Genomic DNA, 16,266 nt, shown 5'->3' with positions numbered 1-16,266 from the left:
TGTTTCTAAGGAAATTGATAAAATAGCACGATAATGTTATCGTGATCCTATTTTGAAACCGGCATGATTTACATTGTAATCAATATAAAAATGATATAGTAGGGTGAAATTTTCTTTTCGTAGGAATTCCATTTGCGAAACGTTCAGTGCCTCTTCTTTGAAACGAGGATGGGTGCAAAAGCGCTCACTTTGAAAAGAATTTTTTCTCTCAAATGAATACAACACATTTCACAACAAAGGTTTTGCTCATAACCTCTTTTGAAAGTGAGTCAGTTTTGGAACTCGAAAATGGACAGTGAACTCTGTTGAGCTCACAGACTGTTGGAAAAATCTTGGCCAGAGTCTTCTTCGACTAGACTTCCCGGGGACGATACTAATGTGGTGAAATGTTAAATGAGAGAGGCAATGGCAGACTGTTTGAAGTGCCCCACGTGATAAATCACATAAAAAAATCTAAGGTAACTCTTTCGTTTGAACCTAAAGGTGTATAAGATACCCAAGATCGTTCACTCGCCTCAGACACTGCTTATGATCATGAAGGGGATTTGAAATGGATAAATCAATGGTATTTTGACAAGATGCTTTTCTCACCAAGATACAAAATGTTAAATCGTTATCGTTGATGAAAAATCACCGAAAGGAAAATCGCATCGTAGAAAGTTCTGCAAAAGCAAACAAATCGAAAGGGTTAAGAGTCAACTGAATAATGCGAAAAGAAAAAAAATTTTACTGAGAAGCTTTCGATCGACGTGGACTTACCGTGAAATTCAAGTTAAAAGGGTATAAGCCTATCAAATTTGAGAATTTTACTTCTGTATATGTTTACAGTAACGAGACTTTCTTGACAATTCCAAAGTAATTACTTTGCGCTCTAAAATGTGTTTGAAGACAGGTGGCCGTCACACAGTTGCCACGATTGAGTATTAATGGAGCTAAACAAAGCGAAAAAGTAATTGTGTGTCAAGACTTTTTTGTTTTTTGCAATTATTGTGTTTAGGATTTCCTGTGACTCGTTCGATGACTTAACGCTTCAATTAAACTCAAAGCGAAAAACAGATTATAGATTTGGAGCATACCAAACGGTTACCTGTTTCTAACCTTTTTATAATCTGTCAAGCTATGGTATTGATACAGAATAGAGGGAAAAGACAGTGAAAAAAATTGATTGCAAACTTAAAGTTTACCTAAACCCAAAAAATTTTTTTTGCTTAACGAAATAAGCGTATTTTCTGGAGTATTTCTGTATAAAAATATTTTTTATTCGCTCAAATCTTCAATTTTCTGTCCCAACGTGCGAAATTTGCAAGAGGGTATCGCGCTTCATACATTCCTCATACAATACACCTAGTCGGCATATTTCGGACAATATCGACGACAACCTTCCCAAACAAGTGAAAATGTGTGAAATGCAGACTTTCGTGCTCTCGATTTGACCTCACATTACCCGCTAGAACCATTCCTCTTTCAACTCTGTCGTGAGCCAAGATGGTGGCCGATTTTCCGCATTTTGACTGGGCACAGAAAATTGATTTGAGCAAATCAAAAAATTTCTGCACAGAAATACTTCAAAAAATAAGCTTATTTCGTTAAGCGAAAAAAAATTTGGGGGTTTAGGTGCACTTTAAGGCGAAGAACAAAATGTATGATTAGAGAGGTAGGTAGAACTTAAAGACTAAATCCTCACTTTTTCGCTAAAAAATTCTCTCGTCAAAATGGCTTTCTCTTATGACATTACTTTGGCGACAGATGATATGACTTTTGGAATCTTTTAATGAGTGGGGCGAAATAATTTATTCCTGGAAATGAAAGCTTGCTTCAAAAACAATGATATAAACGAAAGTTAGTTAGAATATTGCGGCGAGTTTTTGGCATTCTTTCTGCGCTTTCTCCTTTGATCACTTGCTTGAAATTTGCTTTCAACTTTTGAAGTGAACTTCCAAACCAAACCAAGATGATTGTTTCAAGAGTATTGTTTCTCTATCAGGCATAATGGAACAGCCCTCTTGTGAAACACGAGTAAGTAACTTTGGGAGCGCTACGCCACTTTGTGTGCTATGTAATTTTCTGCGTTATTCTGTCGCTCATTGTTTTTCGAGTTACGCAAGTTTAATTCATTAATCGATTGAAACGCAGGCCATCTCTCAAGACCAGTAAAACGTTTCTTTTTGCAAACGAAACACAAAGACAATTGCATGACAACCTTTCAGTCGTACTTAAGTTTGCGGGACAAATTTGGCGGAAAATGAATATGAATATAAAATCAATGCAACCATGGATAATTCCTCCACCGAGCAATTTGTCTGTTTTCGAGACTGTCGAATGAAAAAAAGAAAACACTTATTGAATTTTCATCGGCCGATGTACCTTAAAAAAACGTCTTTTTAACAAAGATTGTAAAACTGTGGACTCGTAAGCATTTTCAGTTAGACCAAACTAACCGCAAAGAAATGGCAAAAAATCTAAAACGGCTGTTATTCAGCGTGGAAAGTTCAACAGCTGTGAGATTTGTTTCTTTTCCAGTCGTTTTCTTTCCTTAAAAGAAACAGCACAATAGCTCTGTTCTTCTGTTTATTTGAACAGCTTTTATGTAATCTTTTTTAAGTTTTACTGACGTTGCAGAGAAAATAGCGGAAAATGATAGGTAGTTTGACAAAATGAGAAACGCACATATCTTTATCAGCACACTGTACTCAAAGAAATTTCACACCAACATGGCTTGAAAATTGGCGTAGGAAAGGTCAGTAAAAGGGTATGTAACTTTGATGTGTGCTCAACAAAGCTAATCTCTTGAAAAGGCCGCTCCGTAGGCCAAATTGGCTTGCAACCTGAACTCTGGCTGCCGGGATGATGTTTATCACAGAAAATCTTGCTGAGAATTTTACAAAGTTTTGACTGAGCGGCTGTTGGTACAACATGCGAAAGAACAGGTAGAAACGGAAGAGATGAAAAACAGTAAAGAGGCAACCTCTTTGTAAATTCGCGAGGAAATCGTGTAGAACCTGGCGGCGATCTTACCGGGATCTCACCAGATATTACTGGGAACCTGCCAAGATGCCGAAGGCATCTTGTCGGGAACCCGTGGGGAAACAGCCAGGATCTTGCTAGGAAATTTTTGGGATGCCGTCTGGATTTTGTCGAGATCCTTTCAGAAATTTGCACAATTTCCCCATGATAGTTAAAGAATGTTTAGTCTAATTTCATGATTTATGAAGTTTTTGAACGAACAGAAAAATCACCACAATTTTTTAATTTAATCTCAGATTGTGATCTGAGATTGGAGCGAGGGTGATTTTTATCCCGAGGGAGTGTCTCAGATGAAGTTTCCGTCGTCTTTGATCTTATTATTGATGCCGTGCATAACTCGGCCTAGCTCTCCGCGGACACCTATCTACTTTGGAGGCTTCTTTCCTCTGAGTCCTAACAAAGCCTCGGTACCAGGACGAGCACTCCTAGCCGCGGCAGAACTGGCGCTAGATCACGTGAACAAGTCTGATATGTTGCGAGATTATGAGCTGCGCATGATTGTCAAAGACTCCAAGGTTTGTTTTTGGTATCTCGTTCAGTTCAGTAGAATTACAGGGATAGTTTTCCAAATATGACATCTTCGTTTTATTGATACGTCCTCTTGAAAAGTAAATATTTTTTTCGAAACAGATGTCAACCGAACCCTCGTTTTAATACTTCTAAAACATAACATTGTAAATGTTTCTTTATGTGTTTGCTTCGATTCTAAAGACTCAGCCTACCTGGAGTCTACCAGTTTTCGTATCATCCATGTTCCCGGTCTTTCCCTTTTCGCCCGGGGGGAGGGGGACAGTCGGTGAGGTATATACCCTACGAACGAGACTCCGCGCACCCTGTCCCTACAACATGCGTGTCCTCTACAACGCGCCTTGTTTCCGCGTAGTATTCCATTGTGTTATTTTCCTTTGGTTTTACACTGACAATTTTTAAACCTCTCAAAAGTGTGATCCTGCTTACACCGCCAACATGTTCATGGATTTGCTGTCACAGCAGCCCAACTGCTTGATGACATTTGGAGGAGCGTGTTCGGACGTCACCGAAATATTGGCAGAGATGTCAGCATACAGACATTTGGCGCAGGTCTGTCATTAAACCTACGATTCTATCAAGGAACATCTAACTCTAATTTCGGACACTTCGGTCGAGTTTCGGACGCTTCAGTCGAATTTCCGACTCTTTGGTCGAATTTCGGACTCCTCAGTCCAATTTCGGACGTTTTCGTCCAATTTCGGGGTCTTGACGTGTGTTTTTTTTAAGCTGAAAATAGTCTAAGAGGCATGGAGATCAAAACCACCTTATTTAAGAATAACCAGACTTCACGATCTTGAATAATGATAAAATCTAAAAATTATAGAAAGTACCTCATGGGACGCTGGGTTTTGCAATATGAACGATGATCTTCGCGCAATTACAAGTGCAATGGAAAGGATGCAAAACTTTGTTTTACTTAGTAGTGTAGACAAACCTAAACATGTACTCTAAATGAAAAGAGCGACCGAGTGACCGAGTTTATCAAAACTACGAGCACACACAAATCAAAACTGTTCGATGCCTGGAAAAGGTATGACAGGTCACACGTAACCTGTTTTGAATACTTCCGTTGCAGATATCTTATGCCTCCCGTTCACTGGCCTTATCAAATCGCGAGAAGTTTCCCACTTTGTTTCGCGCCCTTCCATCCGAGTCCGCGAGGAACCTGGCTCGAGTGGCTTGGGTAAAACACTTTGGCTGGCAGAGGATTGCCACCATGTTTGAAAAGACAAGCACTGATCTGGTAAGAAGATAGATAGTTGAAAGTTTTTCGACAAGGCACCATTCGTCTTTAGTTTACATGATTAGATCCGTGCATTCTGGAGCGCTGGCTAGATGTTTCTAACAGGTGGGTTTATAACACGATCGCAGCAGTCCTTCCCGTTACATCGAGGAACTGGCTGAATATCTTGAACAGCAGGACACTTTTATGTTAGCTAAAATGTCCTAGAATGGTTTTTTCTTCTTCAAGGCATCGCAATCCAATAGCCAAGTCATCAGAGAATTGAAGGAGATAAATCGAACAATTCTCCAGTCAGAAGAAATCACAGGACAGCACATTGAGCTTGACATAATAAATCTTGTGGTGAGTTTAAGTTTGTTGCTTGTTTAGAGCCCTCTCCGATTAAGTGTCGTTAACCAAAACAAAAGAGATCACAACGAAAAATCAAAAGAAACGGAAATATCCTTAAGAGCCAATGAGAACTTGAAGTAAAAACAACCAATCTGCCGAAAGAGCGGGAAAACGCGGGTAACCAAATCGTGATTGTTTCTATTTTTGCATCTGATTGGTTGAGAGAGTGACATGATTTGTCTGGACCAATCACAAGGTGGAGCAAAGCAAAACCAAAGCAATCTAGGATTACTCTCGACACTTAATTGAAAATTGCTCTATCAAATAATTTTAAGTCTCAGTTTACTTCCCCCTCATTGATTTAAGTTAAATCACTGCTTGTGTCTGGTATCGCTGAAAAGTGTCGGATTGTCTCATCGTTATGTCTCATTTCATTTTTTTTTTTAGAAAAACGACGCCAGAATTATTGTTGGAACATTTTATGAGGCTAAGGCGCGGCGCGTGTTCTGTCAGGTAAGGTATACCGAAAAAATTCATTGTGTTAAGTAAAAAAATTTAAAACCGCGGCCAACAAAAGAACTGACGTGATTCATGTTACGGTAAGGTATATATCTTTTTAAGAACTTTAGGTAAGAACATGCAGACGGCCTTAGGCGCCGGGACAGAGGAATGACCGAGTTTAGCGTCTGATTGATTTGGAAACTAACGGGGTTTTCTAAGCTTTTCACAACTTGAGCTCTTTTCAATAACCAATTTCCGAATTACCTCTAGCCTCTTTTTCAAAGCGAGTCCTGGTGCTCATTCTTTCATAAGTTTTGATTTACATGCAAATTAAACTCAATTTCACAAGAATGGTTCATCACCAGGCCTCGTTTTGAAAAAGAGGCCAGGGGTAATTCGGAAAAGGCCTACTGAGTATCATAAAACCAAAATCAAAGTAATGACAATGGCCAATCAGAAGAAAGGAAAATAACTTTGCGAGCCAGTGAGAACTCACATTAAAAACAACCAAACTGCTTAAAGCGCGAGAAAACGCGGGCGACCACTGAGGTCGTAATTGGTTTTCGTTTTGCATCTGATTGGCTAAGAAACTAGAGCGAGTTTTCTGGACCAATCACAGAGCGAAGTAAAGCAAAACCACTGCAATTCCAATTACATAATGATAACTTTCGACACGATTGAAAATGGCACAATGAAGACAATTTATTTTTTGAGATTCTATATATCTAAGTAAATCTCTTTTAGGCTTACAAGTCAGACCTGTATGGAGCCCGCTATGTCTGGATTTTGATTGGTACCTACTCTCACCACTGGTGGTCGGTCCCAGACCCCTCCGTGGGATGCACTAAGGACGAGATGAGGAAAGCTGTGGCCTACACTTTCATATTTAACAACCAAATATTCGTGAGCGAAGACAAAAAAGAAGCGCACAATAAAACTCTCTCGGGATTGGTGAGTATGTGACTAATCTTAACACAATCACGTTTTATAACCAGGATTCGAATTTTTGAAAAACCTTGCTCACCCTTCCCCGGCAAAAACCGAAGCCATTGTTGCTAAGTTCCAAGAGGAAGAAGTAGAGTTATCAGGTGCTATCAACAACTGTAATCCCGCCGGAACTGGTGGCTTAAATTACGTGGACAAAAACTTGTTAGAGAATAGATAAAGAGTAAAGTGAGTTGCTAATATTGTGTGGTTCAAAAAAAGAGAAAAATGAAGTTTGAAACTTTAAAGGATAAGTACACTTATTCGAAAACAATTAGATTATTCGCTCTCCATTTTTATGCATGACAGTTCATTCGGGCTTCGTCGTCAGCTATCACGCGATAGAAATCTTGATCTTATAATCATATTGCTAAATATTCCTCTGCATGTTTCAATTGATTTTTCATCGATTCGTCTTCACTGCTTAGACAACCAACCAATTCTACAAACAATACAGAGATGTGTTACACAAGCTGAACGTGTCTTCAGCGCCTAACATCACTGCCTACACATATGACGCCCTGTGGACGGTGGCTGTGGCACTGAATAAATCCATCCCTAAACTAGACACCATGGGTCTGAGGTTACAAGACTTTTATTTAAACAAAACTGGAATGACAAATTTGTTTGTACGAACAATTCAAGATATCCACTTCCTTGGGGTAACGGTATGTCTGCTGCAGTCTTTAGTTGTCACTTATTGTATTTATTGATATTCGACTTCTTATAATAACTTTTTTTCTTGTCATGACTTGTTTTTTCCACCCAATGGGTCTGATAAATTTCTAAATTACCCGCAGTTGTTTAATAATAACTTTTAAACGAGAAAAACTCATCCACCTGCATTCCATTCTTTTCTATCAAAGCAAACTCCTAAGCTCAAAAGCAACATCTCTACTTTTTCTGTAAATTAACCCTTTGCCTTGATATTAACACCACACCTCCTTGAGAGCTTTTTCTCGTTTCATGTTTTTTGGGGGGAAAGGGTTTTTTGACAAAGGGGAGGGGTCTGTGTGGCCACCATCTTCTAAGAATTTAGCAGCTTTCCAGTGTGTTTGTATTGTTATGAGGTATTTAATTCTCATGCCAGAGGGGGGTTTGCATATGTCCTAGACCACCGCCGCCCCTAAGCTACTTGTTCTTCTTCCTAATTGAGGAGGAAACAGATTTACTTTTCCTTTTTTCACTTGTATTCTTTTTTAAATGCGTTCCTTCTTAGGGAGAAGTTGCTTTCTTCTCTGATGGTGACCGATATGATGGTATGGTGGAAATACTTCAGCAACATCCAGGTAATTTTTGGTTAAGGGCTGCCACTGCTAAAGCGCTTACTCCTTCATGCATCAGCGTGCTTTTATCGAGATGTGGAACGCATGGGAAGTTTAGTGTAAGACTGGTACCGAGTATTGTAGGGGTGGCTACTAAGCCCAAGCGCGGTAGTCAAGTGTGAGTGTAGTTAACAATGTGTTGTTGCGAGTGGCGGTATTGTCCGTATTAAAAGCCGTTTCTTTTAAGAGGTTTTTCCTCTCGTTCTTTACATTAGAGAGCACAGAAATGGGAAACTGAGGCTATTTGAGGTCTCTCCAAACCTTCTGCGCTCTTTATTTCTCGCTGAAAGCAAAGCCAATGCACAAAGCTTTAGTTTAAAATTATCTTTAAAGCAGTCGCTGTCACAAAGAGAATTTCTCTCTGCCTCGCTTCGATGTGTACAATCACATCTTCAGCGTGCAATAGGAGATGCACTCGCACATGTACAGTTGAATTAGATTATGCACAAATGAAGAGGTTATATAATCGTGAGTCTATAAGACCGAGAAAGTTATCAATTAAGCAGTTTTGCTAACCGGTTTTAATTATCTTTACTTGCAGATGGCCATGCAGTTCGTGTCGGTTATTATGACGCACTTGTCAGAGAACTACGACTGGTTGGAAAAGGAAATTTGTGGCCAGGTAACCGTGTTAGAAAAAAAAATTTTTTTCTGAGCATCTAGCTTCAGTCAATTCCGATCATCTTTTCCTGATTTTTTAACCAATCATCCAAGAGGACATATCAGTCCATTTCCTTTACTATTCCCAGTCTATTCTACTACATTCTCTACTCGGTCAAAATTGCCTAGTATCTATCAGCCAAGCAATTTAGTCAACAAGAGAAACTTGGGAAAAGTACTGGGAAAACTTCGATCGTCCACCCTTCCTCAGGCCTCCCTCGAATAAAGAGGTCAGAGAGAAAGCTTAGGACTGGGTTGAAGGTTTTTGATCAGGAGTTTTTCTTCTAGAAATAGGCTTTCACTCGGTCTTCTCGATGCAGTATTTATATCACTTGTTCCAAATCCTAGTGTTCCCGAAGTTCTTCCTTCGAGGTTTTAATTTCAATTCCTGATCGAAAGCAGCCTTTTTGGTTGGAGTTGGTAAAGGTAACTGTTATTATCTTATCCTGAATATCCATAAAGAGTCATACAAGACTGTGATCGCATGAATTAAGCAAAGCTTACCTTAACATCTTTATTTTCATTTTTATTTACAGATGGTAAAATTCCTCTTGACAAAACCATCACCGTCACAAACTTTGTACAAATTCCTTTGTGGCTAATCGTCTTAACAAGTGTACTGAGCTCTCTAGGGATTTTTTTGGCACTGTTTTTTTTGGGCTTTAACTTGCGCTTCCGCAAGAAAAGGTTAGTGTCTAAGAAGCCGAAATTAATTATAAACCTTGCTTCTCCTACAAGGGGTGCAGTAGCGACTCCTGAACTTGAGCTAAGGGGGGAGAGGCTTTTCTTCCTTCTGGGTTTATTTTTTTCACCCAAAATAGGCCCCCCCCGGCCCCTCCCCCCTACATCCGCCACTGGCTACCCTTTAACCTACAATACTGTTTAAGTGCCAGATGATTTCTGGGAAGTAGCCCTAATTAGGGCATCTTCGTTTGAACATGTCAACCAGGCTGGTCTTGTGGGCGGGACGAGTATCAAAAAGATGGATGTCGAATTCTTGTTGTTTGCAAGCATCCCCTTACCCGATACTGACCAAAAAAATACCTGTCCAAGAATCTTAGATCCATTTTAATCCTTACACTCATAAGATCAACGTATCAGTTCTTTGCAATGTCTGTTCTCCATACATTTCTTATATAGCTTTCATGTAGCTGTAAGAAAATTGTGTTAAATCAGGCAACATTCCTCGGCTTTGGCGATATTTATCTATCTTCTCGTCGCATTTTGCTCGATTTTGACATTGATCTTGTAAGGAGAAATTCAATTTTGGCCACTCCCTGGTGAAAAAGTTTCAAGACAGCAAAAATGACTCATGCTGTAGCAACCAGGAACACAGCTCCAGGAGTGATCGACTTGAAAACTTTTTCGAGATGTTTTCTTTTTCTTTCGTCTCAGAGGTCCGAAGACTTGCCCTTCATTTCATCTATAATATTTTGAGAACGACCGTCAATTAATTTCTTACCCAAATTTTTAAGATGTTTTAAGATTTTATGTCTAGCAAACTGACTCAACAAATTTTTAAGCCGTACTTATTTACCGAGCCTGTTCCGGGAGTTCGAGATATCAAACAGCGCGGCAGTAACGAAGGAGCCTGGGTCGGGTCGCGTGGTTTATTGTCATTGCAATACGACCGAAACCTCCCTCGTCCTTATACTCCTCTGCTACAGTCGTGCCTTTTCCTATGGCGCATAGTTTTTCTAACAGAATGCCTGGAACAGGCTAGGATTCACTTTGATTTTATATTCTGATTATTCCATGCAGGTATATAAAACTGTCGAGCCCAAACCTCAATAATGTTATTTTGCTCGGTGGCATTCTGATGTACACGACAGTGCTTTTGTACGGATTAGATGGGAGACTTTCGCCACTTTCTTATAATTACGTTTGTAGAGTGAGTATTGTCAAACCCGCTAAATACTGGGAAAACGGCTCTAAATTTATTTTTCGTGAAGAAATCTAGCCAGAGAGACAGCCAGTTTGTCAGTCAGTTCATTTGTTTCCTTCATTTATTCGTTGATTCGTTCTTTTCGTTTGTTCAATCTTAAATTCGTTCGTTTGTTCGGTTTTGGTTTGTCGGTTAGCCACGAAGTCAGCCAGGAATTCAGCTAGTGAGTGAGTGAGGGAGAGAGTGAGTGAGTGAGAGAGTGAGTGAGAGAGTGAGTGAGTGAGTGAGAGAGTGAGTGAGTGAGTGAGTGAGAGAGTGAGTGAGTGAGTGAGTGAGTGAGTGAGTGAGAGAGTGAGTGAGAGAGTGAGTGAGTGAGTGAGTGAGTGAGTGAGAGAGTGAGTGAGTGAGTGAGTGAGAGAGTGAGTGAGTGAGAGAGTGAGTGAGTGAGTGAGAGAGAGAGTGAATGAGTGAGTGAGTGAGAGAGTGAGTGAGTGAGAGAGTGAGTGAGTGAGTGAGAGAGTGAGTGAGTGAGTGAGTGAGTGAGTGAGAGAGTGAGTGAGTGAGTGAGTGAGAGTGAGTGAGTGAGTGAGTGAGAGAGTGAGTGAGAGAGTGAGTGAGAGAGTGAGTGAGTGAATGAGTGAGAGAGTGAGTGAGTGAGTGAGTGAGTGAGAGAGTGAGTGAGTGAGTGAGTGAGTGAGAGAGTGAGTGAGAGTGTGAGTGAGTGAGTGAGTGAGAGAGTGAGTGAGTGAGTGAGAGAGTGAGTGAGTGAGTGAGTGAGTCAGTGAGAGAGTCAGTCAGTCAGTTGGTGAGGTAATGAGTCAATAAGTTTATCAGTGGTAGTTTCATCTGGTCGGCTCGTCCATTGATTAGTCAGTCGGCCGGTCAACCAATCAGTTAGTCGACTAGTCAAACAGTTCGTCAATAGCCCATTTCCGAATTGCCTTTAGCCTCTTTTTCAAAGTGAGTACTGGTGCTCATCCTTTCGTATGGCAATAAGTTTTCATTCACATGCAAATTAAACTCATTTTCATACGTAAGGTTGAGCACCAGGTCTCGTTTTGAAAAAGAGGCCAAACGTAATTCGGAAATGGCCTATTCGCCCAAAATTATACAATTTATGCACTCGTTCATTCATTCGTTTATTCCTTCCTTCCTTCCTTCCTTCCTTCCTTCATTCATTCATTCATTCATTCATTGATTCGTTCATTTATTCATTCATGTGTTCATTTATTCAGTGAATTTGATGTTGATTTGATAATCTGTTGTATTTTGCTACCTCATAGGCGCGATTCTGTTTGCTGTCTCTTGGATTTACCGTAGGATTTGGTGCCATGTTCTCCAAGACTTGGCGTGTCCACCAGATTTTCACGAACATCAAGAAAATCAGAAAGGTGACAAAAACAAAACGAAACAAAACAGAACAAAACTAAAAAAAAAACTAAGAGAGAGAGGAACAAGTGTCAGAGGTCGAAGATATGAGTCAAATTTTATCCTTCCGAAAGGTTACATAGTACGAGAAGCATATTTCATAGGTCCGCAATGCGTACGCATTGTAGGAAACGCCTGCGCTAGATTTTCTCAAAGCTGGGCTGACATAATCTAGGGTTAATGTCAAATTTCATTTCGGATCTAAAAAATTTAAAAATTAAAGTCAGTATAAATCCTCTTGTCTAGAATTTGATTATTGGATGCTTTAGAATAATACAGAAAACTATTCAAAAAAGGCTTGAAAGGAATGAAGAAATTGGGATTAAACTTAAACCCTGGTTTAACGCTAATCTGTATTCCAACAAATGGGCCCAGGTAACTAACCAACACAAGAGCATTTTTCTTCTGTCCCCACAGGTAGTCAGTGATTTCGACCTGTTCCGCTTGTTAGGAGCGCTAGTGTTTGTTGATGTTCTGTTACTTGTTACGTGGATGACTTTGCACCCACCAAACAGAAAAGTAATCACGAATGAAGGAGCCCAGGTATACAACTAAAGTAGAATTGTCAAGTTTACCTGCTCTCAGTAAAGACCCAGCTGAGCCATAAATGACCATGAATTAGAAAATAGTTTTGACATAAAGAGTGATTAAACAGATATATAATTTATAGCTTGTTTGAATCAATTATCGTCTACTAAAGCAATATCCATACCATGTAATTTAAATTCCCAGATTTCTTTCGATCGCGATCACAAGATTGTTCTTTGCCGTGAGGAATGTGTGGGCCCCCATTTCACGGTGTGGATTATTGTGTTCTACACGTTTCACAGTCTCCAGCTCGTCTTTGGTTTGTTCCTTGCATTTGAAACACGCAAAGTTTCGATTCCAGCTCTGAACGATTCTCGTTTCATCGGTATGAGCGTGTATAACGTGGTCCTGCTATGTGCAGTTGGTGTTCCTGTGTCTTTCTTCACGAGCAGTCATCCCACTGTCAGCTTTTCACTTATCTGTGCTGTCATTTTGTTTTGCACCACGCTGACACTCGGAATTCTGTTTGTACCTAAGGTAATGCTATAAAAACTCTCTTAAATCTACATATGCTTTTAGAGTGTAACATTGAGCGATTGAGTGTCGTAAAAACCAAACCGGAAGTATTGACAACAGTCCAGTAACGCGCTTTTCAAGGAAGTAATGTTAAAAAAGTAGGCACTCAAAGAAGTGCATGTGGCTGGAGCAAACAGGTAACCGGTCCATGGATCCGCCATCGAAAATTGCTTTGATGAGGAATTCGCTTCGAACAAAACTAATTCAACGAATGATAAACACCATAGCGTACGCTATTGAGGTGTGGTTGCAAGCGGGAGGTTATAGCAGAGAGCTTCTTGAGTGCTTAGCAAACTTCCCAAGTGCATCCAGAACTCCATAGTGTAAGCTGTGGTGTTTACCATTTGTTTTATAACATAAAAGTCAATTTCTTACGAAACATTTGATTACTTGGATGCGTACGTCAGCAGCGCACACCCATGGGCAAATGGTAAACACGTAAGTGACCAATAAGAGCGCTCACTTAACGCGATTTATGTTCTAAACTCAGTTGGATCTTAGTTGGGAGGTTTGAAATGGTAGAGATAGCATTGCCCTACCTAGACATGGCTATTTACAATCGCTATCATTGCTCTTTTTGTCAGGTCATCCAAATATACAAGGATCCGGATGGAAATCCACTGAGGCGAGGTGGCAAACAGTCCAGTGCTTTGTCACATGGTACACCATATACGCGGTCTATGGAAGCTATACAGAATCACGCTATGATAGAGGAAGAGAACAAGAAATTAAGGAAGCAAGTTGAAGAGGTGAGTCTTTATTGTAAAATCATCATTGAGGAGTGCGGAGAGCAATCCGGGATTAAGCTCATGAATTTTGACTCAGCCATTCTGTCATTGGTTCATTAAATTCCGATCATAGTTTGTTCACCAACGTCATTTGCATACATCTAAGTCCTCATGGCTTTCTTGTCACTTTTTACTTTTTTTTTAAGCCTTTGTACAAACTTTGGTTTTAACATTTTTTGTGTTTTCACTTTTTCATTAAATCAAACCCGTGCCCTTAATATTGAATTGTGCTAGTACGAAAGAGATCTGGGACCGATATCGTGGTATACTTTGAAAACGATAAAAGTATGGTAGGGCCTGGATAAAAACTAAAAACTTTCGACTGGAAAATAAAAGCCAAGCCTTGTGCCAAGAAAATTAGCGAAAGTTCGTTTTACGTTTTATTTCCAATACTGTTTTCTAACTTGTGACAGGCGAAGTCCATATTGTCAACGCGAAATGATGAACTGCAACAAGGTAATGGTACGAGGCTTTTTTAAATTTTTTTTGCGAGCTTTTCCTTTGCTTCACTGGAAATTGGGAGAAGTGGTAAATATCATGTAAAATAACACGATAGACGGGAGAAGGAACTTGTATCTTGTCATGTATCTTCCTTCTTTTATTACAGCTGGAAATGAACTTGAAGAGGATTGTGCAAGGTCAGACTTCGAGAAGGGAACCTGCTAGTTGTCAGGACGGCGAAGAAACAGAAGAACCGCGGGCTATCTTTGGCTGTCTTTCACAGAAGACGCATCAAGAAAGATCGAACTTTAGGAGGTCCCAATATGAAACGACCGAGGAGTCTTGGAAAGCACAAGAAAGGGACGATGACAGTACATTGGAGACAGAAGAAACGAATTAAACGCAAGACTGAGAAAATAAATGACTCTCTTATGGAACTATATCTGTCACGCGTAAGGAAGTCTGGAGACTGTTTCCATGTGGACGAGAGAGAGAAATTCGTTTTCTCTTCTGTATGCGTTATAAATGATTTGAGAAACAATGAAATAATACCAATATCTTAAGCCACCGGCATCCTACGCAGCAGCAACATGAAACAATGAAACAATACCAATTTATTACACGACTCGGGCAGTCAGAGGGCCAATAACTAAAATCAACCAATCAAAATGCTCTACTGCCGGTCCAATATTCTCTAAGTATTGGACCGGGCACTTTCCCGAATGGTCCCGAATGATACCGCACTTGTGTCCCTTTGAACTTCAGTCGTATAATAAATCTCTTATTAACCAAGCTTGCTCGGGACCGTACTGGAAGAATATCGGCCTTCGGTCTTTTTTGTACGGACCTCGCTACGCTTGGTCCGTACTGTCAAGACCTCGGACCGATATTCTCCCAGTACGGCCCTCGCGCTTGGTTAATAAGATATATATCTTAAGCCACCATCATCCTACGCAGCAGCAACATGGTATTATTTTTAGTCATCAAAGTGCATCTTCGACCTTTTCATGCCAGATGTCCCATGCTGTTTTTTTCATATTAGTACATAATATTATTATTCCAAGCGCAAATTCAATCCACATTTCATTAACCAGAGAAAACAACTAAAAATTTCGTAATGATGAGGCTAACCAACACACACCTGATTGGCTGTTACTCTCGCGCCGGAATCGACCAATCAGGGAGAAACTACCAGAATGCGAAACTACGTCTACGAAAAAACAAGGAAAGTGATATTTTTAATAGAATTATATCGAAGAGTTATTGAGGTTGAAGACTGTTTATCATTTGTGAAAACTGCCCTCTAGTATTTCTATCCATTTAAACTTTTTCGTTACGGAAATAAGAAAAGGAACATTTAAATTGAAACAATCATGTCATTTGTACCAGAGTAATGATCTTCCGCATATCAGTCTCCCGGATAATTTTCCTTGAATCAGGTCGTACCGAGACCCATAACTCTATACCCAGCCTGCAGTGCACGACGGTCTTATTAGGGCGAACTAACGTTACAATCATTTATCCGAACGTAGTGTTTGATTTGGAGTGAGAGTGGACGTTGGGGGTAGGGGCGGGGAAAGGGTGAGAACAATAATATTCACTTCTCCACTTCTCCACAGTATTCAGTCAATTCGTCACCACGACAGACTCGCCACCGCAAAACTTGCCATCACTCAAAGTCAAATCGCCATCGGTGGCGATTTGACTTAAACGTTATGTGTAGCCTCTCGTGTGAAACTTACCTCAAATGTAGTAGTATACTGCGAAAAGGAAAGGAACTCAGAAGTTCGGTGTAGCGTCTCAGCAATGGAATGTTAAATCAAATAAAGCATATTGATATCATGACAATTATGATCAGTTAGTGAACAGCGAAACCAGAGCCGGGATGTTCGCCGAGTGATATTTGTGATTTCCGCCTATATGAATGAAATCGTATGAAACTTGTACCATACAAATGCTAAGAAGTCGAAGTATATTGCGAAATTAAAAGCGTCTACAAATACAGCCAAGTTTACTCACACA

The 16,266-nt window shown here is 40.0% G+C and overlaps 1 protein-coding gene across 2 annotated transcripts in view; it reads left to right on the top strand.

Annotated features, from left to right (window-relative positions):
* LOC111327608 (gamma-aminobutyric acid type B receptor subunit 1) overlaps window positions 1-15,623 on the top strand; it is a 17,572-nt gene extending 1,949 nt beyond the window's left edge. The window contains exons 2-18 of one of the 2 annotated variants that reach the window (XM_088733815.1): window positions 3,261-3,539; window positions 3,967-4,104; window positions 4,631-4,798; window positions 5,027-5,140; window positions 5,576-5,641; window positions 6,374-6,580; window positions 7,042-7,281; window positions 7,833-7,902; window positions 8,480-8,560; window positions 9,135-9,285; window positions 10,360-10,489; window positions 11,767-11,874; window positions 12,329-12,454; window positions 12,644-12,976; window positions 13,600-13,764; window positions 14,217-14,259; window positions 14,411-14,619. In XM_088733815.1, the coding sequence (XP_088589941.1) occupies window positions 3,315-3,539; window positions 3,967-4,104; window positions 4,631-4,798; window positions 5,027-5,140; window positions 5,576-5,641; window positions 6,374-6,580; window positions 7,042-7,281; window positions 7,833-7,902; window positions 8,480-8,560; window positions 9,135-9,285; window positions 10,360-10,489; window positions 11,767-11,874; window positions 12,329-12,454; window positions 12,644-12,976; window positions 13,600-13,764; window positions 14,217-14,259; window positions 14,411-14,469 (2,424 nt within the window). In that variant the 5' untranslated portion in view covers window positions 3,261-3,314 and the 3' untranslated portion in view covers window positions 14,470-14,619. Of the gene's footprint in view, window positions 1-1,606; window positions 3,540-3,966; window positions 4,105-4,630; window positions 4,799-5,026; window positions 5,141-5,575; window positions 5,642-6,373; window positions 6,581-7,041; window positions 7,282-7,832; window positions 7,903-8,479; window positions 8,561-9,134; window positions 9,286-10,359; window positions 10,490-11,766; window positions 11,875-12,328; window positions 12,455-12,643; window positions 12,977-13,599; window positions 13,765-14,216; window positions 14,260-14,410 lie in introns of those variants that run through there. The other variant, XM_022931828.2, reaches the window with a different exon arrangement.
* The last annotated feature ends 643 nt before the right edge of the window (window positions 15,624-16,266 follow it).

The sequence above is a fragment of the Stylophora pistillata genome, chromosome 9, assembly GCF_964205215.1.
Source record: "Stylophora pistillata chromosome 9, jaStyPist1.2, whole genome shotgun sequence".
Lineage (NCBI taxonomy): Eukaryota > Metazoa > Cnidaria > Anthozoa > Scleractinia > Pocilloporidae > Stylophora > Stylophora pistillata.
This window is presented reverse-complemented; position numbering and strand designations above follow the sequence as displayed.